This window comes from Leptinotarsa decemlineata, unplaced genomic scaffold (assembly GCF_025532065.1).
Source record: "Leptinotarsa decemlineata unplaced genomic scaffold, Ldec_3_MD MMD2_tig00005002_RagTag_RagTag, whole genome shotgun sequence".
Classification (NCBI taxonomy): Eukaryota; Metazoa; Arthropoda; class Insecta; order Coleoptera; family Chrysomelidae; genus Leptinotarsa; species Leptinotarsa decemlineata.
The window spans coordinates 849,755-862,367 of record NW_027412614.1 but is presented as its reverse complement, the minus strand read 5'-3'; the positions used below and the strand labels follow the sequence as shown (position 1 = coordinate 862,367).

Below are 12,613 nucleotides of genomic sequence, written 5' to 3'. Positions count from 1 at the left end.
TGGAAATGTTTACTAGTGCTTGTGTTAGTTGGGCGGGTTCTGTACACGACGCAAGAATTTGGAGGAACTGCGATATACGTGTAACTAGAAAACAGTTTCCTGGTGCAGTACTACTGGGCGATGATGGTTATGGCTTAGAACCATGGCTAATGAATCCGTTCAGAAACCCTAATTACGCATTGGGAAGAGCTTACAACATACTGTTTAAGAAAGAAAGGGTTATAATTGAGAGGTGATTTGGCCAACTTAAGCGTAGGTTTCCAGTTTTGATATATATTTACCGAGTTAAATTAGAAAAAGTTCCATTCGTCATTATTTGTTGTATCGTGATTCACAATATTGCCAAATACGTGGCAGATGCTGATTTTGTATATAATGCAGAACCAGGCGACAATTATCATAACGGTGGTGACTACGAAGTAAAAGATGGGCTCCTACAGCGTGCACGAGAGAGACGGCTTGAAATAACAAATGTTATTCTTGGTCAAGATCTTGGATAAAATGGTGGGTCCATGTAAATTAAATCAGAAGTATACAAAATAAATATTTATCTATAAGTAAGGTGTTTTTTTTGTAAATCTTACCAACTTTAATATTTAGCTCTCATATTTTCGGCACATGATTATTTTGTTGCTTTCAGTTGGTGACCAGTGGCCATAATTAATATATTTTTTAAATCCTCGATGAAATTTTTAATTTACCATTTTATTCATACTTTCTAGTTTCTCATAAAGAAAATATTTATATTTCATTTCGAATTAAGTACAACTCAACAATATACAAATACAAAGATATACAAAAAATATTTCAAAAAAATATGTGTATATATTTAGTTCAATTGTGTTATTATATAAGAATTATCATCATGGCTGGCATTTGGCAGCGCCGATGCTTTCCATATTGCCTGTTCATAAAACTGCCTCTGAGTAGTCTTCAATTGTTCGATAAGAACAAGGCGTTGTAATTCCTGTGTTGTCAGTCTGGAAGTTTCTTCTGTTTCAAATGACTGCAAGTTATTGTTTGTTTGCTGTTTCAACGCTTTTTGTGGCCGTGGTATAGGCCAGTCTTCCTTTTCTTTCTCTGACTGAAAAGATAAGGAAGAGTGATATAATTCTTCGTCGCCTACATTCCTCGCAGCTGTAGAGAGTCCAACACTTTTGGCTCCTAAAATGGAATAATCTATCAAGATTCTAATTAAATGTTTTTCGAAAAATTCTCTATGTACGTATGCAAACAAAGGGCTACTTTATTGACGCTAAACTATTCTAAAAGCGACATAGTCAGTCAATAGTGCAAAAAATGCTCTGTTTAAAAATATAAAAAAGCATATTTTTTAAATTATATTCCGCTTTCTAGCTTTGTGTTATTATCGACCGTGTGCAATAAAAGAGGGCGGAGTTTTTTTGACATAGTCGCGGCACTTTTGTATTACGTACATCTATATATCACATTTTAATAAAAAAGATACATCGATTTATGTGATGCAAACTTTTCTGCAATCAGATAACAAAGAAAATAAAATCTTACCTTTAATTTACCTATGGTCGGATTCTCCTCTCTATCCATTAATTCATGTACATTTTTTCCCACTGCTTCAAAACAATTTTTTATTGCCAGTTTTGTTCTGCTAAAAGGCCTCCTTCTCCCCTCACAGTTTTACCCTAGCCACACATATTATACCCCTAGAATTTATAATATTCCAAAACCGCAAATCCGCAAACTGATCACTATCAAATCGCCGTATGACATTTATTCAAAGCTAATATTGATTCCGTCTATCAAATGAGGCCTCTTCCTCCCCTCACAGCCTTATCCTAGCCACACATATTTTACTTTTTCACTGAGGAGTGTTTCATAATCGCTAATCCGCAAACCAGGTCCTTCAAGCCGCTACTCTGCGTTCGTTTAAAATTAAATTAGTTCTTTTTCAATTGTTTTAAGTCGTATCCTATCTGCATAACTATTAACGGATTGAAATCTTCGATAAATATAATTTTCGATAACGAGAAAATAACTGACATATATTATTGTTATTTATGAAATTCCATTTTTTATTAGACATACATTTTTTATCCCTTACAGTAGTCGCAACTGAATCAAATATTTTCGTCGATATTACGTGAGCATATCAAGCAACATTTCCTAATTATTGTTTTCAAATTATTCCTGTAAATTGCCATGCATGTTAAAGAAATTAATTTAATATTATTGACTATACACTTAAAAAATTTATTGCAGAAAGCTCCACAATTATCTGAATCATTTTGTCTATCATGATCGTAAAAACTTATTGAAAGATTGTCATCAACACGTTTCTCTGCATTCTGTTCATTGTGAAACTTAAAAAAATTTGAGGAATGTATTCAGGTATACTGTAGTCTTTTCTACGTTACTACCCAATGGATCGAGATAAGCAAACGTTGAATTTTTAAAATCTACTATAGCAATGCAATGATGATTTCTGTCCTAGTTTATTGCTAAAACAATACAATTTTCATTGAAATGTATTTTGGTCACTAGGTTTTCATTAATTTCTGGTTGAAATATATAAGTTGCAATTTCTTCAGGAATTATTTGAAATTTCTTACCTACATTTAATACATTGAGACAAACTCTAATACGAAATTTGTAAGCCAGTTATTCCCAGAAAGCGTGGCAAAATCTGATGAGTATAAAACATTGAAACACGGTAGATTTTTGAAAACTGCTACAACATAATCGCGATGAGACTCTTCATAGTAATTTCTATATTACATTTTTGAAAAAAGTTTATCTCTTTCGATCTTCTCCGACAATTCAATTCCTTGAAAATTATTAATTAATAATTCGCGCCATGCCCTATCAGATATTTCCAAAAGACTTTGGATTTGATAATAATAATCCCAATTTTTTTTTCAATTATTCATCTTTACCGAGATGTATTGAAGTTTCTCTAATGTTTCACTAGTGTTACAGTCGCGCACCTTGAAGGGGCATTTAATCTTTATAATGCCATCTTCACTCAGAAGTCCTTCTTGAGACCCACATAAATACGAATATATTTCATGTGAATTGAAAGGGTTATATTTTTAGGAGTGATTAATTTTTGGGAAAGAAAGTTTTTGGCTTTCTACTACTCCATCTGATACAAAAAAAAATGGATGAGAAAATCTTCCAAAGAAAGGAAGGAAGTAATCAATTTGAAAATAAGTAACTCTATACATGAAAGTTACTCCTTTGCATGATCTACACATCCATGTATAGAGTTACTTATTTTCAAATTGATTACTTCCTTCCTTTCATTGGAAGATTCTCTCATCCATTTTTTTGTATCAGATGGAGTAGTAGAAAGCCAAAAACTTTCTTTCCCAAAAATATTTTATGTATAATTAAGCCACTTTTTTCATATTTGAAACCTGTTCGAATTGTTAGATGAACGATTCTTACAGTGAAAACTACCACTATATGATTCATTTCGTTCATCACAGATCTGATGAATCCACATATCACATAGATTGCATTGTACCTACCCATTCTACAGAATACTCCAAATCTCCTGACCACAATAAGTAAAGACATTTATATGACGCGTTTTTTAAAAATGATTATTCCGAAATACAGAAGCCGCACACGAAAGATCCGCTATACGTTCTATTTCCATAGAAAGGATCACATTTGATATGTATCCAACGATTGCAACTATCACACGCTACCCATTTCTATGTAGTGTCAAGTCTACCAAATCCTCAATACAAACATTTTTCCATAACACGTAAAAATATGTGCACAATCATGATTAATATGTTTCGTAGTATCCGAATTCGATTCGACCTTTTCATTACGTGACGAGTTGAGTAAAGCCATTTTTTTAAAATAATTTTCCGAAAAGTGCACTACATTATCTGAAATTGGGTCTACCCGGTTTTGCTATTTTTTGAATTTAGATTATGGAATTTTAAAAATGAATTCTTTATGTGAGGCCAAAACATTTTCCATGCTTTTCCTCAGATATCTGGAACATTTCAAATTTCTGTTATCTTCGTAAATATTTTTCTTTAGATTTCCGAAGTAATTTTCAACATAGGTATTACTAATATGGCGTACCATACTCTTCTTTTTCAGAATTATTCCCTTCCATAGTGAACAAAATGGTAAATATCTCGAAAGTATGATATGGAGAAATTTCTCACTTGAATATTCATTAGGATTCACAATTTCAACGGACGAAGAAAATTTATTAATTCCAATTATTTCTTATAATATATTATCGAAATGTTTATAGGTCCTTCGAAATTATTTTCGATATGATTATTAGACTCCTGGATTTTATTGTCTTGATCAGCTGAACGGATTCCACAATCTTTCATTTTCAATAATTTGTTGAAATTATACTTCGTATTATCGTTTAACGTTGGACTTTTAGTAATACCACGACCATGGAGCGAAACCAATCTTCAATTTCGTGAAAGTATTCCATATTTATCACGCTAGCCAATATGTCTTTGAAAAATCCACGCACTTCATTATCAGCATAACATTCATTTATATCTCTACTGAAATTTTCAATAATATGGCCGCAACACAAATGCAAAGTTACGAAATTATTGTTAATGTCAGCTTTTCCCAACGCAATATCGTAAGTGATTCTCAAATAATCTATTATTTCTAATCTATTGCAAGATGGCATGAATATTAGCAATATTTTTCACAAAATACTTGAAATTTATAAAATAGAGAGAAAATAGATTTGGTAAAATGGGTACCTGAGATCATTTCAAAAACAGGAAAAATTCTTCCTGTGACTATTGGTAAAACTGCGCAGTATAAATGAACTCTCTTTGTTTTAGGAGTTGATTTTCTCACTATGTCACCTGTAACGTCAAAAAAATTTATCCACCCCGCTCTTATCTAAAACGTGGAATTGTTCTTCGCTGAACATTTTTATATTGAACGGCATGCAAACTTGCTGCAAGTATTCAGAATGTTCTTCTTGCATTTTCAAAACATCAATCAGGTCGTTTTTATCCCTATCTCAATGTAATTCAACTTCAGATTTGATTTTTCTAATGGCACAGTCGGATTTTATGTCAAAGGAGATTTTCTTGTTCCAAAATTCCTTCTTTTGCGAGCAAAATAGTTTTTTCTTATATAAAGAGGGTTTTTTGTGCAATACCTGCTTTTTCAAGACTTCGCGTTCAGTACCCTTTACACAGGAAGTAATTTTATTCGAATGACAAAAATCAATATAATTACTGAAAACATGGACGGAGTGACCTCTAATGACAATTACAAACTTTTTATATCTATAGTTATTGTTTTTACATAACGCAAATATTATGATAGAACCGTCTTTCATATATTTAGGATATTTCATCGCTACAGTACAAATGTTATTGACATATTTACTAAGCCTGTTCCGAAAATAAAAAAGGTGAAATTCAGTTACTGATTTATTATCACGAATAATATATTTCATGTTTTTTATTCACTGACGCCGATGATAATTCGTATTGTTCCGACTTAACAGTACTTTCGTTTGAAATACATTTTTCAATTTTTTCATCGCTAATTCTACTCATATCCGATATATTCAGAGAGGCGATTTTAATATTGAGGAGAGTGGAACAGACAATATTGGCACTGTTTTTACTCTCGTTGATTAAATGTTCTTGCGGGCCGGAAGTAAAGTAAAAGGAAGTAAAGCATCTTCAATAGAAAGATTATCTTTTTTTGTCACATTTGAATTTGTTATTGGTTTATTGTCTAAAAAACGAAATGCACCGTTATTATTGTTATTATTACTATTATTATCATTATTCGCGCATCACTTCTGTAGTCGCCACTTTTCGTATCCGATTTTAATAACTTCTCAAGTTCATTTCTTCGATAATGAATTCGCCTATATACTTGACTCGGGTATTTAAGTTTTCTAATTCTAATTTTTGAACAAACGAAAACGAAAATTGGATGACTTGGCTTCAAACTGAAAACAGAATTGGATATATCCAAATCAAATGCTAAAAGAGCCTGCGCTATCCTTTTCAAAACAAACATTTGTATTTCTGCCTGCCATGATTGAAAATGTTAAATTGAGTATTCATAAAAATAGTTTTGAGAGTCCCTATCTCTGTATGAGTACTAAAAAGTATTGAAACAAAAGTAGTTTTGGAAATCGCTGTCTATGGGTACTGAAAAATACTGAAACAATGGTATTCAGATAAATAAACTGATACAGCTTATCCAGTGAAATGCTTCGTAGAAATAAATTCTAGAGTGAATCACAATGCAAAATTCACTATCTGAAAAGTTTCGAAAAACCGATATCTTAGGTTGATGGCATCGAGTCGTCTGCAAATTTGAAGGGAAGGGGTATTCTCAGTAAAACAATGAAAACAACCTGAGTGAAAAAAAGTCATATATTGTATTCAGGGGAGATAGGCGCCTCATTGGAATTACTTATAGTTGAAGACATTGACAATTGATTCGATGAGGAAACAAGTGTAGTATCTATCAATAATACCCTTTTTATTAATAGCTTCTATTTAACTTGCAATGTAACATGAAAGGAAATTGAAATGATGACTTTGACATATATTTAACCCGTAACTGCTACTACCCTACTTTTATACCATTCGTATGTAACCCTCCAAGTTCTGAATGTGCAAAGGTAAAAACTCAAAGTTCAAAATATGGAAGTTATCACTTATGTGCTTATAGGCTGCTCAGTATGTTACGGTGAGGGTGTGAGTAAGTTTCAACAAATGATGGGTAACAGTCGAAAGCAAATCGAAACTGACTACTTCCAATATAACAAAGTTGACTTGACTGGCTCATTAAGTGGGCGCCAGGCAGCAAATGAAAATTAAATAACAGATAATTATCACCGAAGAAATTTTTTATCTTGGGGAGGAGGCAGAATAGACCAGCAGGAACATTTAACAATTTTTATTAATAAAAAATCAACAATAAGCTGAAGGCTATAACAAATTTCAAGCTGAAGGCTATATTAATCAAAATTTCAAAAGCTGAAGGCTATATTCATCAAGGATCAAAAGCTGAAGGCTATATTAACTAACAAAATTATGTAAACAACAAAAAAATATCAGCTGGAGGCTTCTAAAATTCAGAACATTTACAAATCTGTCAATCTGATTCAAAGGAAGATGGTCCTGGTTGGATAATATCTGGGTGGGTGGTTTGAACGAAGCTGGTCCTAACGAAGTGCTGTTGGGCTGGAATCTACTGGGCTAACAGTTACTTGTTATCGTTCCTAACTTGACAACAATAACGACTCAATGGTCTCTATGAAGCAGGACGATTGTTTGTAGTGGTTAACTGAGCCCCTTCGATCAGAATTCGTCAGCGATGGGACCTCCTGGTAATACCAATCCTCTACCCAGTGTTTGCCTACCTCAATATTATGCAAAACAAACGGAATGAATCAGAATTGATTAAACAATATTTCAATGAACGAAGGATATCCTTAGAACCTTAGGGTATATTCTGAATTTTACTTAACAAAATTTTACTTTCAAAACCAAGTAAAGGTTAATGAAAAATTGAAACAAAATAAAATAAGAAAAAACGAAACTAGAAAAGCCAGTATTCTCCTAAGAAAATGGGGAATAGTAAATTCCACTACAAGTGGTAGGTGAACAATAAAATTGATAATTGAATCAATTCCTTATGAACTTTATTGAAAATCTATTCAGTAGGTGTCCAATTGATAACGAACTGCCAGGTTAAATATAACGAAAAATAATCTTTGATAATTGGTAAGGATATCGTAAAGACATGCAATGCAATTTCCGGTGTTATTAAGATAGTAATAAGACAAAACGGCTAATATATGCCAGATAATTCTGAATCCAAAGGAAGATAAATTTTGGGTAACAAATCCTAAACAAAATTTTGTCAGATAACTTTGAATTCAGAAAGAGCTACCTTCAACGCTGACAGGAGTGGCAGGTACAATCGGTAAAGGCCCAAGATACTACCCGGTAGACCTGAGCTGCACAGCTCAGAAGAACAGAGAACAACTCTATCAGATTTGCATTCATTTCTCACAGAGAGATCATTTATCATGAACAAATTAAATCTAGAAAATAAATGCTTACCTCAAAAATTCCTCTGTTGGTTCCTTGTCCGGCTGTACTAGCAGTCGATGATCAATCCCCGGAATAATTCTATTTTAATATCTGAAAAAGGTATACAGAGTAGACACTGTTCAAACAAACGTGAATGGTTAAATTCGTGATCGCACGATATTGGGCTAGCAAGTTCCTATCCCCGAAGGAACATGAGGAATTTAACTAAAATCTTCAAAGTGATCATATTTCAATGAATACCAGAAATATGTTATCGATCCTCTCCAAAGGGATCTCATTAACAGGTATATAACACTGAAATTCGATTCCTTCCAACGATTCTTTAAATAAAAGGAAATGTTTAACCTCAATCCTCGTGGCCTCGGAAAATTCCGAAAATTGTTCCCTTTAAATCAACAGAATTACTCAATGAGTTATGTAAACAATCAATCTACCTTTCTAAACAATTTAATAAAAAATAAATAGTATAAGTAGGTCTTTTACCAGAAAATGCCTTTACAGCACGTTCTCTGCACAAACCTGTCGATTCGTCAACGGTCGCTACTCAAGTCCCGTTCCGAAGCAAAAATCACTCGATGTTCACGATATGCCATCGATATCCGATCTTTTTCGCGCAAGCGGTCTTCACTCGAATTTGAAAGAAGAAGTGACTACTGTCCCGGCATTACTTCGATGCAAAATGTTAAAACTTTAGCAATGGAACGAAATTTTCGTTACACGTCATATAGACCCATATCTCAAAAATAGACATGAATGTTCAGAAACCAAATTTCATTTATTCAGGCGAAAGAAAATAACAATCACAACATTCATGACAAACTCAAGTGAAATGAAATTTAATTTAAACAGTCTGGACAAGCGGTACAGCAACATTTCAGACAAATTGGTTTTTCACATGTTCTACAAATATAGATAGTTTTTCGGTCTTTTTTGGGAGGCAGAGGCCACATCTTTTCCTTTTTCCATTTTCCTGGGTTTCTTCAGCTGTCTGCCGAATTGTAGGATGTATTTTGAAAATATCTGCTACTCTGTCGCGAATTTGTCGCGGAATAAAATTACAAATAATTCTTGTGTGGACGTGTTGAGAGCAAAGAGCTAACCCAAGGTTCTTTGGATAATTATATCGAGAAATTTCTTTTCCATGTCTTGCAAATTGGTATAGGATGCGACTGTTCACTCCGGATATATTCAGAATACAATAAAATACTGTAGTGGCCACCTTCTAGAACGACGAGATGTAGTATAGTTGGCACACTTTTCCTCTAATGCCTCTACCCCGGCTTTGGTACTATTATTTAACAGTATTATATCAGTTTTTTTTGTGGCAGCATCAATTCGATCGTCATGGTGCATAGAGGATAGCAGAACGACGCTTTTATTCTGTTTTGGGAAGTAGCTGACAAGAGTAAGATCAGATGTGAAACCAAAAAGGCAGCTAAAATGAATAGAAATCTAGCTAACGTCATGGTACACCGAAAAATGTCTCTGCCCAATGAGATTTCAGATCCTCGTGGCCAAATTTGAAAATACCTTGCAACTATAATAGGCCAATGAATGCTTCCATTTCAACATTATTTATGGGTTGTATGAAACGGGGATGGAATTCACTTGGGTTACGTTTGGTTTTGAATGAAACATAATTCACTCTCATAAGATCATTTTTTTTGTTAGTGTTTGTACCAATCTCTGCCAAGATAATATCAGAAATAATCAATCTCCATGCTTGTAATAGAGATTCAGATGGGGGGTTTGCTCGTGCAGGACTTTTTAGACCAGGCAGAATGGTATGAATATTCTCTGCTCACTCTCGTCCTCTATCTGGAGCTTGCTGTGACCATTTCATACTTGGTTTTGTAGTTTTCTTATTCAATCTTTCATAGAAGAATCTTTTTCTACAAAAATTTTCTTCCACTTCGTCTTCACCAAATTTTGTTCATTAGTATCCTCTTTTTCACTACCACTATACTCTGTAACCGCTCCAGAGTTTTCATCATTTTCGGGTCCCCACTCACCATCCTCACTTTCTGTATCATGATCACTAAACAGTTCATGATCAGATTCCCCTTCCTCGCTTTTGTTCCCATCAAGAAGAATAATATTTGTTACATTCATTTCATCATCAGCTGTTATACATTGGGAGCTAGAAGGACCTGCCCCATCTTCTCCTGTAATTTCTTCATCGGCCCAAAAATATTCACTTGTTAGTATATCAGCAAGTTCTTTCTCAGTTAAAAGGTTTCTGTTATCCATGTTACATCTCACTTTTGAAATATTTATTTTGAAAATGGGGAAACAGTACTGACCCTGAGTTACAGAATGCACAATAATATTAAGTAACAAGCGTGTACTTGAATACAATTCTAATAACTAACTCATTTCGTCTCGCAGGGCGGTATCTATAGGAAAATATTGTTTACATGTTCTAAAAATAAAATAAGAAGAAGAGTCTTTGTGTCGTCTTGAAGAGTTGCGTATATGCAGGTGTTGATTCTGCAGCATCAGCGTTGACATTGGATCTTGTTCACTACGAGTCACCTTGGTTATGAATGGAGAAGGTCAATAAACAACATATAACAACTCCCTTCATATTCAAAAAGTTGGTGCGATGCGGCAACTTTTTATAGCTGTAATGGAGAACTATAGTGTTCACATTTCGTTGATGTCGATTTCTTCTTCCTCTGGAATTCCGTCTCTGAGGTTGGGTCTTCGCTTCGGGAAGATACTGGCTAGAGTTTTCAGGAGCCTGAAAGGTTTGGGTGGTGGCGATGGAGGGTAGCTCGAGTCTTCGATAGCTAGGTTTTTTCTGCGCCCTTTTCTGCACTTACAGAGAATGTACAAAAGTATTAGTACAATAATGAGTGTGATAGTCAAATAGGTAAATCATGAAATATGTTTGGTTACGTAGGGTTGATTTATCAAATCGTCAAGGGTTTTGGAGTAAGAATCCAATTTATGCTTGGCGACATCCAAATCGTCGACGTTTAAGTCACTTAGTTTCAGCAGTTTCAACTTCGGGAGGCTTGATTTGTCCGGGATCTCGTTTCAGCAATCGTATGGAATTAGAACTGGATGTGATCCATACGAAACGTTTGACAGTTTTGAAAATCTGGAATCCGCTTGAATTTTTGTGATTCGGATAAATGAACTACAATCGGTTTCGAGAGTCACTATGGAATTTTCGTTAATTAATTCCGTATTTGGGTTCTTTCCGAGACAGTTCACAGTTACTTGTAGCGGTTCGGAAAGTATTACAAGTCATAAATTTGTTTCAATTTTATGCACTTTATAACATTTGCTGAAGAAAAGAGAACTTTGACAGTTCATTGGAATGTTTCTTGAACTACTGAAGATTTGGGCTTCACAGATTGAATTTTGGTCAATTGGATACGCGAACATATAGTAGCAGAATTCGGTTCGATCTATCAACGGTTTACAAACACTCATGTCTGTAATTGGTACAAACATAAAAAAATCATCGTCTTTCGCGATATATTGTTGAATGATTGACAGAATATGATGCAATCCTGTTCTGTTCAAACATCGGAATAGGATATAAATGGTATAAGGAATACATTTCAGGTTCTATTAATGGGATTTTGAGTACAAAAACCAAGTTGGATTTGGTTTGAAATGATTGAAGCTCTATTATTTCAAGATATTGAGCGACTTTCTCTAGATTTCGAGAGAGGGGAAGGTTATTCCTCCCTAAGTTTTGGGATATTTCTAACAATGCATTTACTAAGTGTTCCGGTGTTATGATTGAAGAATGAATGATATTCAATCGTGCAAATGTGATAAGAGTCTAAAACTTCATCCACATTTTCTTGTAAATATAAAAAGCTTTCCATGAGTTTTTCACAGATTTCTATGAATTTCAGTTTTGCTTCTATTTAACTCATTCTGTTATTCAATTCTATAATTGATTTTTCAATTACTTTTATATCTTGGTTGAAGGTTTGTTCGTCAACTTGTAATTTTCTTATAGTTGTATTGAAGTTTTGAATAACAGAAGTAGTCAGCGAAACAAATTGTATCCATTTCGCTAATAAATATTATTCATTTTCCATTTAGAATACCTTGGTTACCATAAATTAAATTTAGTAGAGAAATGTAAAATCCCTACGCACGAATCTGAGAATTGATTTCAGCAGGGCTTTTCCTTCTTTCTTCCTTCATTTCTGTTTCAAACTATTGTAAATAGCAGATAAATGTAAATGTGACTTTGGAAATAATTTTTTTTTTTTTTTTCACCGTAGTGTGCGCTGGTCAGGCCCTATCCCCCGAAGCCCCGATACATTCGGGAGGGCGCGCCAGCATTATCAACCAATGACCACTCCCCACACCGTGGGGTAAGTGATCATTGGGTCCGAGAATCATGTGCCCTGAGCAAACGCAGTGAGCCAAGAATGACAGCCTTCTGCATCTGTGCGGCTAAGATTTTTGCCTTAGTGCGGCAAGCCGGTATGATTTTGAGATTCGAGACTAGAGAAGACATCATTCCACCAAGGACTCCAATATTATTATTA

The 12,613-nt window shown here is 34.1% G+C and overlaps 2 protein-coding genes across 2 annotated transcripts in view; both read right to left on the bottom strand.

Moving 5' to 3' along the window:
- The window catches only part of LOC141484210 (uncharacterized), a 27,524-nt gene extending 14,911 nt beyond the window's left edge, over nt 1-12,613 (bottom strand). The window contains exon 1 of the mRNA XM_074179295.1: nt 8,097-12,613. Within this exon, the coding sequence (XP_074035396.1) occupies nt 9,954-10,337 (384 nt within the window). The 5' untranslated portion in view covers nt 10,338-12,613 and the 3' untranslated portion in view covers nt 8,097-9,953. The remainder of the gene's footprint in view (nt 1-8,096) is intronic.
- Nucleotides 732-4,975, bottom strand: LOC141484169 (uncharacterized). Its single transcript, XM_074179265.1, is given in 5 exon segments — nt 732-1,244; nt 1,469-1,577; nt 1,580-1,603; nt 1,606-1,624; nt 4,877-4,975. Coding segments are annotated over 5 exon segments (666 nt in total). The 3' UTR covers nt 732-829.